We start from the raw sequence: 12,491 nt of genomic DNA on the forward strand, positions 1-12,491 counted from the left end.
CTCTGACAGCTGCCCGCGGGCGAGGGGCTGGCCCTGAAGCAAGCCCGCCCCGCTGCCACAGCCGTTCGGGTCTGAAGTTGCAAACAAAATGCGTTTTGCTACCCGGGCAGCTGGCTCTGGGTGGGACTTGGCACCAGCCGGTACCGGCGGGCCCCCCGATGGCCCCGCCGAGGTGCCGCACGGTGAAAGCAGACGGGTAGAAGTGAACATCGCCGTCTGCCCCGCACCAAGACGGGCTCGAACAGCAGCGCGCCAAAGCCTCTTCGAGAGGGACCGACGCGGCGTTGCGCAAGAGGCTCGCACACGGAATTCTGTCCTTTTGCTGTCACTCGTCTGTATTTAGCCAAGGTTTGCGTGAAATGCGGCGGCAACGGGAGCGACCGACGCTTGACAGACCCGACAGCCCGGACACGGGCGAACGCGACGCGCTTAAGGCCTCTAACACTATTTAAGCAGCATTGTTGGTTGTCACAACGGAAATAACCAGTTCTGTTACAGACATACTGGAGGAAAGCACAAGACCAGCTACAGTACATTGTACGCACCTCGTTAGTACAGGATTAAGTGCAACCGATAGGAAAGTAACAGACATGAGAAGACAGACTGACAGGTCTCTGCCTGCCTGTTCCACCTCTCAACAATCAGCCAGCAAACCCAAAGCCATCTGCCCAGCCACCTGAATAAAACTAAATTATGGATTACATCATTTGTAAGCTGCATTGATTCCTAGCGGGGTAGACATTAAAGAGAGGCATTTTAGTCCTTGCTATGGCTTGCTACTGTAGATTCACTGGTGACAGGGGGAAACCCAAATGGAAACATTTATTACATATACTGAATGAAATGAAGTAAATCACAGTTATTTTGTCATTGTTAGAGTGGAGTACCATGGTGAGGCATTTACTTTTCATTAAGGAAGATGCTTCCTTCTCATTTTCAGCAGAAGAGATCCCTCTATAAAATGTACCATTGAATTCTGTATGTGTTGTGTCCCAGCCATTTACTCAGCTGGCATCAAAAACTCTCCTCCCTGACCCAGCTGCTGGTGACCCATCCTACCTTGGGACTTGAAAGTGAAGCTCTGGTTTGTCTCATTTGTGCGTCACTGTTAATAATAAAACTTAGCATCTGGAATTTACTATTTGAGTGACCTCCAGTCTAGAAGTTAATCCAGAGCAGTCTCCTGCAGGTAGCTGGTGCTGGGTGCCCTGTGCTGAGGAAGTAAGAAGGGGTACAGCAGGTTTTGGTCAGCAGAGTAAGCAGGTTGTCACCCAGGACACATGCTGAGCAGCGGATTGAGATGCTGTGACCTTTACCCAACCAGTGCTCTTATGTAACCAGGTACACATTAACGTTGTGTTAGTGCACCACCGAGATATATACATATAAATATATGTCACAGAGTCATCTAGGTTGGAAAAGACCTTTAAGTCAAATGGTGATGTAGGTGGTGCACTGTAAAACAGTTGCCTTTTCAGCCCTGCTTTCCCCAAGGGTGCCGAGCTGCCACCCCTCACCAGTGCAGTGGCAGCAGAGCACGCTCAGTGCCCGTGAGCCTTGGAGAAGAATGGTCCTTTGGCCATCTTCAGAGGTTCAATGTGCATGAGTTCCCTCCTCAGATCAGTGTGCTTGGCTCCTGTCAGATTTGAGCATTTGGCAAATATGGGGCCATGCAGCCTGAAGGGCCGTTTCGGCTGGAAACCTGTTGTCAGATGTGTGGTGAATCTTCTGCACTACAACAGTGTGGCAGTTGTTTGTATGGCAGAATCTTAAACAGCTGCCCCAGAGCTGTTGGAAGAGAGGTGCGAGCCCTTGGGAGGTGGGCAGGAGGGTATTGTTCTGCCTCCCCAGTAAGGCTGTTCTATGACATGCATGTCCAAATTAGAAGCCCTTGGGAGCCAAACTGGTAATTTTAGCACATTTTACAGGCTCTTGGGATGATCTGAAATGTTTCCCTCTGCGCAATAATGCCACGATTATGAAGTCTAGTTCTTCTATCATACGCTGAGGAAGGCAGTGCGTGATTCCCAAAGCACAGGGGAGCTTTGGGCGTTGCTTATGATGTCATGGTTTGTTTCACAGCTGTTTTGCAGTTTGCCTGTAAGCAGCTAATGGCTAAATTCACATTTCAGTGTGATTCTGTGGTGCTGTGGCACAGCCCACAACTCAGCTGTGACTTCAGCTCCTTCTCCTCGCAGGGCTCTCCACCTATGTGTAACTGTGACGTGTGGGTACCTAAGACTTGCAGCCATGAACGTTACGGACGTAAAATGGAACCTTTTTAAATACAATCTCAACATGCCAAAAATAGATTCTTTCATCAAGTTTCTGCCCTGCGATATCCATCTTTTGTTTACAATGTACATATATATTCATATTTTTATATATAGGAACATGAAAATACCATATATAAATATTTGCTTTAAAACCCTATATCTAAGTACGTATGACAGCATCAGAGGAGCAGTTGCTAGGTACCAGAAGGTCCACACATTCCAGATGTGGTCTCTTGGGGTTTTTTTTTTAAGCTGTGGAGTTGGATTACTCAGTAGACTTAAGCAGGACAACGTGGGCTATTTATACCCTCTGCTCACCCCCTGCCCACCAATATCTGTGCACAGCACGTGCAGCCCTTCTTATGGTATGTACTGTATTTAGTTTTACAGAGCAAATATTTTTGGAGCACAAGGGCAATATCTTACAGAGTGGAATGAAACCAACACAAAAAGTAAACTCAACTGAAGTCTACGGTGCCAAAAAGAAAATAAGAAAGAAAAAAAAAGGCTAATTGCTCCCTAGTGCTTCTCATTGCTCTGAAAGTTAGCAACAATGGTCCTGGGCTTGTGAAAATCAAGCTTTAGGTTGGTACATTTTGTCAGTGTTTTCACTGGCAGTACCAAGATATAAGAGCGTTGGGTTCTGCTACTATATAGCCCTCCTCTCAAAAACACTACAAAAATAAATCTTGGGCACAGTCTCCAAAGAGGTTTCTCATCTTTTCTCTTTCTCTCTTCCCTGCAGCAGAGCCACCCGCATGCCCAGCGAGGCTGCTGAGCACAGATGGCTGCCAGATCAAGGTTTTATGGGCCACGTATTTGCCCACATGCCCCTACCCTGAGAATTCTGTAAAAATTCTCTCTTCCTGCAGTCTTGCCCTAAACTGAAATAGATTTCACATACAGAAATTTACCAGTCTGTAGCAACTGGCTCTGAGCTGTTTTCTGCTCTCCATAATAAGGTGCTCTTGTTTTAGTTACCAGGGAACTCAAAGGAGAAGGTGCATTTTCTCTTCCTCCTCCCACTGCTGCGCTTCCCCGAGAGTTAAACATGAGATTCATCTAGATCCACGTCAGTCTCTCCAAGCTCCACGTGCGTGAAGCTGAAGTGAGTGGCCAGCAAGGGGTTCTCCATCCCGTTGTCCTCGCTGATGTGAAGGACAGTGTCCCCGTGCTGCAGCAGGCTTGTGGTCTCGAGGCCAGCGTAGTCCTCAGTGTCGGAGAGCTGGGTGGGTGGGCTGCTTTGTGCTGTTGCTGCCCGGGACTCCAGGCCCTCCTCTTTTTCCTTCTCCTTCTCAGCAGAAAGTGCCTCGCTCTGCAATTGAGGAGAGACGGTGGTCAGGCTCAGAGAAAATGGGAGGGAGAGAGGGGGAAAAAGCAAGGAAACGCCTCTAAAATACTTTCTCATTTGGAAATACTTTTTACCACAGAGGCGCAGGCACTTGCAGATTATAAATCCCTAAAATTTTGCCCTAAGAGTGAGATTTTTTTTTGTAGCAACGATCAGACAGGTTATCTGATTTCAGTTGTTAACACTTCTTAATTTAGTTTTTTTTTTAGTGTATTTGCAAGACAGGTGTCCTTCATGTCATTCATAGCCTCCAAAAGACGCTGGATATGTGGGTGCGTAGAAGTGATCTCCGTGTCACTGCTGTGTTGAAGGGATGACTGTGTTTGTCCTCAGAGGTGTCCAACACAGGAAAATGCTGGACAAGCAATTTCTTTTCAAACATGATGCTTTTTCTAAGAAAGCCCTGAAGTTTTGAGAGAGCCCCTCCTTCAGGATGCGTTTCATAGAGACCAAGCTGTAAAAAGCTGTTGATGAGGACTTGCACTGATGAGTGGGTCCAGAAGGATTACTCTGTGTAGTAGATGGCAGATGGAGAGGGAAGAGGCAGGAAATGCATTTGCACATGAAGAATCACCACGCAGATCTAGAAGTTACCTGGCCAGTGGTCTGGTTGTGGAGGTCGGCTACAACGATGGCGGGTGAGGAAGTCAGCACAGGTTTGCTCAGCGGCTCCTGCTTGCTGGTCACCTGGGGGCTGCTGTGGCCACAGCCCTGCTGCTGGACGGCTGGAGCCGGCGGGTCCCCCGGGGAGGCTGGGGTCACCTCAGGCTGGGCTTCTGTGAAAGTCACCGACCGCTTCTGCTCCGCTGAGGGGTACAAAGCCCAGAAAACTGAGTATTAAAATGCTGCAATTTGGGAAGGAAAACACAAGAAGAAAAGAAGGGAGAAAATCCCTGGAGTTTTTGCAACTAAGTCAGGATTTGTTATTCATTCCATCTTTATAAGCTGTCTAATTGGAGTCTAAAAGCTTTTTACCTTAGGCTTCCTCTGGAGCCACAGCAAGGGTCAAGATCTCCTGAAGACTAGTCCACCTGCCTATCTTTGTCATGGCTTGATGAGTTAAGTGCCACCCATAACATCTTTGCATCCCAGAAGAATATACTGAATTGAATTCTCATGTGAGTCAGACATTTCTGCCTGCAACTAAAAAAAAGGAAAACTGAGATGCAAATGTGTGAGGGAATTGCCCAAGGTTTTGTAGGAAATCTGAGAAAAGAAAGAGGGCAGCTGATGGCCCCCCATTCCTGCAGCCTGAGCCTCCTGTCTGGGATAACGGGGTGAAGACAGCTAGACTAAAACTCAACAGTAAAACCAAATATCCCTTCTCCTGCTTTTAATTATTTGGGGTCAACTTTTGTGCTTCAAACATCTCCAGCAGCGTTGTTGCCCCAGCACGGTCCTTGCTGTGTGGTCCTAAACCCAGAAAGTTCATGAGCAACCTCTGCTCTTCCAGGTGTTTCCTCCAAAGTTAACTGCTCGCTTCCAATGGTCCAGAATACAGCCAGCAGCTCTGCTGGGCAGTGCTGACTCCTGGAAACATTTGGCATGGACTGGAACAGTCCTAGATACATTCCCATATAGAACCCTTAAAGCTCTGCACTGCTAAGCTTACAAATGATGGGAAATTTCCTTCTTTCTACTACTCTCAGGAGCAGCTTCAAAATTTGCACATCTGGAGGTTTGGTCAAGGCACCTGAAGAGAGGACACACATTCCCTAAAGTCTCCACACCTTGAGGAGACATGATAATTCACTGTCCATGTCCAGTTTTACCTTGAAAGCCTTCGGAGAAACCATCAAAGTGTGTTGAGGGGGCAATTTTCTGATAGGACAGACACTTACTAGGATAAAAGGATAAAACTGCTGGGACTTCACTGTAACATAGGCTACTAACACCACAGTAACTTTTCCTTTAAGCTAAACCACCAGCAGAGCGTGTTCTGCTTGGCGAGCCGAGGCCTGGCTCTGCAGCGCACGCTGCCCTACCGCTGGGCTTTGGCTTGGGCTGGACGCTCCGCCGCGTGGTCGAAAGCCGAGCTCCGGGACGGCTGCGAGGCTCCGTCTGGGTTTTCTGCCGGGACAGCAGTGGTCGTCGGAGCTAGACAGTGGAGGGAAGAGTTAGGCTGCTGCATGGTCACGTGTTACACAACGCCTCCAACGTAGGGAGAACAGAGCATCGTCTAGTTCTCTGGATGTCCATTCACCCTGCTTTTAGTGGATGCTTGTTTCCATGGCTCAGGTATCTCCATATGAACTTCTGCATTTTGTGCCTTTTCAGTTTCAATACTGAATATAACACAATGCATTTTGTGTTATAAATGCATTGTTTAATGAGGAAAAAAAAAAAAAGAAGCCTGCAGAGGAAAGGACTGGGGAATTCAGAACATGGTGCACCTCCTGTCGTAGGGATTTGTCAAGCCTCACAGCTATGACTTGTGCTACGGTTCCTGCTAACTCAACTAGTTTATCAGATATCAGGTAAAAGGGACACGTCACATCCACAAGTCATTTCAGAACAGACACAGATGGGAAAAAACAAAGCAACTCAAACAGAAGAAGAGAAGGTTTGTTCCCTCCCTGCGTTCTCACCTGCCGCAGGCCTCTCTTCCGCCCCAGGGGTTGCTGCAGGAGAAGGTTCTGCTGTCCTGGCTCGCTCTGCACGCTTGCCACCCTGTTAGATGTTGACAGCATTAGGCCAAGCACAGAAGCGCCTTGTATAAACTAAGTGTGTGTCCTGGCAATTGTGACTAAAATAAATAAATAAATAGACCAACCACTAATGGCACAAGTCACTTCAAAGAGCAACACTGTCTTTGAAGGATGGCGGGGACGTGTCTGTCGGGTTGTGGCGTCCGGGGCTCGGGAAGGGGTGGGAGGTGGAGTCATGGCATTCAGGACTTGGCCACGCACAGGTAGCATCCAAATAAATAACTGTAGATTTCAGTTTTCAGTCATTGATTGATGCATCCAACCGAGCAACTCGCTTCTCTGCATCCTTTGCCACATCAATAAAGGCAAGAGTATCGTGTTCCTAGCCATAAAGCCTTCTTGTTTGCTTTTCCTTTTTCAAGGACAATGTCATAAAAGCTATTTTTTTCCTCCCAAATGGACTCCACAGCCTCATCACATTTTTGTTATCTGGTTTTAATTTCAATTTAAGTCAACAAACAAAAAAAAACAAACACAAAGTGACAAAGGATCCATTCACATAATGGATGCATGAGTTATGTGAACAAGGCCCCACACTCAACACTTGCAGCCTTAAAGTCTTTTTGTGGCTAACAAACAAAAAGGACAAGTAAACATAAATTATATGTATATATCTGTATATATAGAAACATATCTTTTTAGTTTTTATATCTTGGCACAAAATATCTGAAAACCTGCAGTAGAAAAATTTTAAGCAATAACACATACTCAGCTACTGACCATCCCATTCTACCATTCATCTGATCATTTAATGTACTTCATATAAAAATACCACCCTCCCTTCATTTTTACCAAAGCACTGTATTCTTCCAAACAGTTAAAAATTGGTCATTTAGCAGACAGCAGTCACAAAACATTTTAGCTGAATGAACTATGTCTGGAGAGACATATGGTTACAATAGCAAGTAACATTTAAGATGGACTTCTTTTATATCAGGCAGCTGCTTATTTGGGGCAGACGGGAGACTGGAATCCACTGAGCCACACGTTCTATTTAAGCAACTTCCAGCTCTATCTGGTATGCATTGTTGAAGATACTGTATTACAATCCATTTTGCCTTTGGCCTGCCTTAATCTAAAGGAAAACAACATTCTTTTCTCTAGATGTTTTGCTTGGATCTCCCTGGAGAAGCTCAGTACCACCAACAGAGTGAAGGTTTATCACCTGACCTTACAGGGGCAGAGGAAGAAGACAAACCTACGGACATGGCCAGGCAAGACATGGAGGATGCCTGTGGAGAGGCTTAAAAAGTTCTGTCTCCTGAACAGCTCATTCTTCACTTTGGCAGAAGCTATTGCCCTTAGAAGCTTTGGTGGAACAGAACATGAGAGCTGCCTGGTCTGCTTTGGGTCAAAGTCTGGTTACCTGACCTGAAAGCCCTATTCTTTCCTCCCTTATCAGTTCAAACTAAAGCCAGACGTTGCACTAAACCGTATGTGTGTGTTTCTACCAGCTCTACTGGGGAGCCAATGGGCAACTTTAAGGAGGGAGACACATTAAACTCTGAAGCTATTTCTCTTCTGATTGTCAAACCACAGCCTAATAATCCTAGGCATGCCCTCGGCAATCTCACCACAGCTGCAGTGGTTTGGGAAAAAAAAAAAAAAAAAAAAAAGCTTGTGCAAGCTCAATGCCAGAACAAACAAGATATATTTGAGTCCTTTTCTCCCTCAGACAGCTCTTCCAAATGAGATCACCAGTCTCTGGAACATATTTTCCAGCTTTTACGTAGAGTATTGACATGATTTACATACAAAGCATCCTAAACATCATGCAACCACCTGCCTATGAATAAGCAGAGTCCCCAAAGTTACTTCCTGTTAGTAGGATTGTGTTCTTGACCCAATGACTGCAACACATATGACCGGTAGGTCCAGAAGCAACATATCATTCCTTATTAAAGCAAAGAGCTTGCACTTAAATTAGTCTTTTGATTTGTAATACAGACGACCTGAAATTACATCTTGTAGAATTTTCTTAATTTGTTTCTAGGATGACATAAAACCTTATTCCTCAGAATTTTGAGACCTTTTTAGAGTAACCAGTATGTGAATTAAGTAAGTAGTAGCTGGAGAAGGTCTTGAAAAAGAATCAATTTCTATTGGTCTAGCTTTTGAGAATACTGTAATAGTTTCTGGTGAAGGAACAGTAACTCAGTTCTATGAGTGTGGAGTCATAAATGTCTGTAGCAGAAAGACTACAATTATGTTCAGTACAAAACACTGTAGTAGTGAAACAAACTCATTTCACACGCATCATGAAAACACTTTGAAAAAGTCCTTAGATAAGGGAGGTACATGGACTGTGTGAGCACAGAGGCTATACATGAGGAAAAAACCAATTCCCATGGAGTGATCTGTGCACTGAAGACAAAAATTAGGTGAGCAAAAGAAAGGCTGGACTTTGTGTCTTCCTGCCAGAGTCTGGGATTTTCAGCCTGGCTAATATCATAGGTGAAATGAGTTTAGTGATCTGGTGGATATTTATTTCCAGCACTGAATCATTACATAAATTAGTATAATTTGGGATGATCTCATTGAGCTGAAATTGCAGGTATCTATGAGGACCCGAGAGCAGCTGAGTTTTGGAGAGCTGCCCACGCAGAGCACAGTCCTGCTGTGGCTCTTTTTGCCTCCTGTCTCCAACTTCTGATGAAGGGAAGGAAGAAGAGAGAATCCTAAAGGCCACAAATTTCAGATGAGTGACTGAATTTTCACTCCTAGCCTTGAACTTCCTGAGGGTTTGTGAGTGTTCCTTTTCACATCAAAGAGCAGCCCTGGTCGCTTCTGTGCAGGTCAGTGTGGCAGGCAGACTGTTGGCTCTGCGCAGCCCTCCCTCCCTCTTCTGTCTCTCCTTGTTTACCAGACCTGACCAGGAGTGTACTGTTTTTCTGGCAGCCCGTGGGACTCAATCAAGAACACTGACTCAAATGTCATTTCAGCTGACGGTACACTTCCCTCCTGTGGCAATGTGATCGATAAGAAGGGATTTTCTGCAGTACATAGGCCAGATTTATTTGGGAATAACACACAATTGATAAGTTTTCCCTGCCCAACACAAAGATGCTCTGTCACTCTCTGAGTATCTCAGTCAGGGGTTTTATCTTCACAATAATGTTACTCCCATTGCATAGCTAGGGCAGAGGCAGGGTGAGCAAAAGATCAAACCAACCCAACTTTGTGGAATCGTGTTGCCAGCACTACAGAAAATGACAGCCAGCGTGGTCACATGGTGGGGGCTAGAAGAAGCTTTGTCAGGTTGGCAATTATAACAAGTAATGCTCATGTGTTACAAGAAACCATGCAGGCAAAAAAAAAAAAAAAAGAAAAAGAAAAAAAAGAAAGAACAAAGAAGAAAACAAAACAGAGACAAAGGAAGCTGGAGTTAAAAATGTGTATTGAAAAGATGTACATGCTTGCCACGCCGTTATGGTAGAACATACACACTTTGTGTCCCAAGAGATCTGAATGAGAAGGTTAGTGGACAAAGGCTGGTGGAGAATGGGTTAACTGAAGATGAACTCCAGCTCTTGTATTCCCAGACACATCCCAGCCCATTTAGTGCTGGATCTGCTACGCTTGCCCTGGCAATGTGAATTCACTCTAATTTTCCCTGTTAGGCCCCATTAAGCTAAGATAGGCATAACGACAAACATTAAAGGGAAATGTGCTTGTGCAACAGCTTTCCGTAACAGTGACTTCTCATTCTTCTTCCTTTCTGGTTTGGGAAAATGTCCTCTTCTCTCAGATTATAACCACAACAAATCACAATGCTAGGCACAGATGCTCCTCAGCCCTGTACCCCATGCTATCTGTTTGCTTCAGTATCTTCCCTGCTTTTCTACATGGCTGGCTCTAATTGCTGTAGAACAAAGGGAAACTTTATTTGTTTTTTTTTTTGTATTTGTCACTATTTATTTAAAACTCCTACCTACCACCAAGGTCTAGGCTCCATATGATTTATTTCTTTCTGTCAGCTTTCAAACATCAGCTTTTGAATTCAGAAGGCAATCCTAAACAGTTGTTATCATTGTGCTCCAGCTGAAATCAAAGTTATGTAAAACAACCTCAAGCTTGTTTTATTCAGAACTAATGTTCCTGAATATAAAACCACATTAATTCTGTCCTGTGATCCCCACAGCACAATAAGCTTCTACAAAGTCTGCTGTATTATTTCTGTCCTTTAGAGGAGGAATCCAATTTGCACATTTAACAATGCAGTTGAACCATCTTTTCTTTGCAGAACTCCAACCTAGCTTTTTTTATAAAACTTTGCAGTATTTCCCTGTCCTCATTGTTTCCAAGGCTTTGCAGCCCTGATGGCCCTCCTTCAGATGTTAGTGCCTGCTCCTTGAAAAGAGTAATAAACCTCAACAGAACTGACTCCCAAGTACATCTGTTAATTTTTTTGCCTAAGGAAATCTCTGGACCGTAGAGCTGGGTGAAGGATAGTGTCCTGGCCTCTAGTGAAAACTGGCGTGGCAGAAATTAGTAAGAACCCACTGTACAGCTGATTACATTTCAGGGTTCAAAATAAATGATTGCATTTGAACTCATCTGTTGATTTTGTTGTCTCATAGTCCTCAGCCTCACCACTGTTATTGGGAGAGACTCTGCTCCACTTAAAAAGATCAAAACATTTCAGATTCCACGCTGATGTAGCCTCGTATCGGGTCATTACGGCTTTAACTCAGATACAGACCTTCTCCTTCGTCATCCTCCTCAACTGTACTGAGTTTTCAGCTCTACTTAAGGGATGATACTTAACTTCCTCTGTTGAATGACTTCCATTCTCTTTAGGCCCCCAAACATGCTCAGGTGACTATGCAATCTATTTTGCTTTATCACAAAACCAGATAATGCTGTTCCTGCCTCTGCGATGTACTACAGTAGCACCAGTTAGAGACTGACCTGCCCATGCAGGATTCACGCGCACAAAGGACACCACGAATCACGGGATGTTCTCAGTGACACCACCAAGGATAAACTCACCATTTGTCAGCTGAGGAGAATGAACAAATGAACAAAGCAGCCTGTCCCCACCCCAAAAAGCCACTGCTGCCATCTAAACCTAAGCTAACAGAATAGAAGCCATCCACGCAAACGCCTCTCAGCGTATCCCCATCCTCGGCTGGTGTGGTAAAGTCACGGAACTGTGGGTTACCCTCCCTGTTGCCAGCAGAAGGGACCGTGTTCCTCTGGAAGGAAACAGAGATGCTCTTGGGACTAACGACAGCTCCCCAACCTCAGGAGGACAGGTTGAGAGGTGCAAGCAGCACAGCAGCAAGACAGTGAGGATGATTAACATGACTGAGCTGGCCATTAAAGGTGCAGATCTCCCCTCTAAGCCCTCTCCTGACCCATTTGACAGGCATGGCCATAACAGTGTTTACACACAAACTCGCCTGTCCACGGGGAATGTGGAACAGCTAGATCTGAACTCCAGCACTGAGAGAGAGGGCCATTTAAAATAGATATCAATGGTGTTCACCTGCAAGCTTTCTAAGGTTCCATCTGAGAATTGGAAACATTTTGTAAAATAACAAGAATTACTGTAAAATATCCACAGAGAACAATATTCCACAGGACTTATCATAATTAGTTTCATTAGTGAATGTTAAAGAACACAGCTTGATATTGTTATTAAGTCTTTTGTTGTGACAGCACTGTGAGATGAATGGAAAAACAGATGTCTCTGTTTTATATAAGCCTCCAGACTAATGCTTATTACAGGCTACAGCTAATGCCTCGTGGATAATCTTTCTCATGCCTTTCAAGCAATTGCTAAACAAGGGGAAAACCCTGAGGCTAGCCAGCCAGACAGCTATTTCACTTGCTAGAGCTTTTTCTTTCCCCTTCCCCTTCGCCGCCTCAAAGTTATTGGCAATCAAAGCTGAAAACTGAAGGTGGGTTGCTACACCTTTGACTTGCAGGCCTGAATATCAATGAGCCACAAGAGACAGAGATGGAGAGAGCGACAAAAGGTGAGGATAAGAGACAGAGGAGGTTGGAAACAGCTCGTTTCCCAGCACACACACTGACAGACAGGTAGTGTTCACACTGTACCTAGAGAGGCTGCCCTCAGTGGCCAGGCTCGGGGAGTCATCGAGGACATTAGGTTCACTGCAGGAGGGGCAGGGAGATTAAGAATTTAGG

At 45.1% G+C, this 12,491-nt stretch overlaps 1 protein-coding gene across 2 annotated transcripts in view; it reads right to left on the minus strand.

Moving 5' to 3' along the window:
- Positions 1–3,321: 3,321 nt before the first annotated feature.
- UNC80 (unc-80 homolog (C. elegans)) overlaps positions 3,322–12,491 on the minus strand; it is a 127,401-nt gene continuing 118,231 nt past the window's right edge. The window contains exons 60-64 of one of the 2 annotated variants that reach the window (XM_008943664.1): positions 12,402–12,458; positions 6,216–6,297; positions 5,613–5,724; positions 4,222–4,433; positions 3,322–3,591 (exon numbers count right to left, since the gene is read on the minus strand). In XM_008943664.1, the coding sequence (XP_008941912.1) occupies positions 3,322–3,591; positions 4,222–4,433; positions 5,613–5,724; positions 6,216–6,297; positions 12,402–12,458 (733 nt within the window). The remainder of the gene's footprint in view (positions 3,592–4,221; positions 4,434–5,612; positions 5,725–6,215; positions 6,298–12,401; positions 12,459–12,491) is intronic. The other variant, XM_008943665.1, reaches the window with a different exon arrangement.

The sequence above is a fragment of the Merops nubicus genome, unplaced genomic scaffold (assembly GCF_000691845.1).
Source record: "Merops nubicus isolate BGI_N331 unplaced genomic scaffold, ASM69184v1 scaffold38947, whole genome shotgun sequence".
NCBI classification, from domain to species: domain Eukaryota; kingdom Metazoa; phylum Chordata; class Aves; order Coraciiformes; family Meropidae; genus Merops; species Merops nubicus.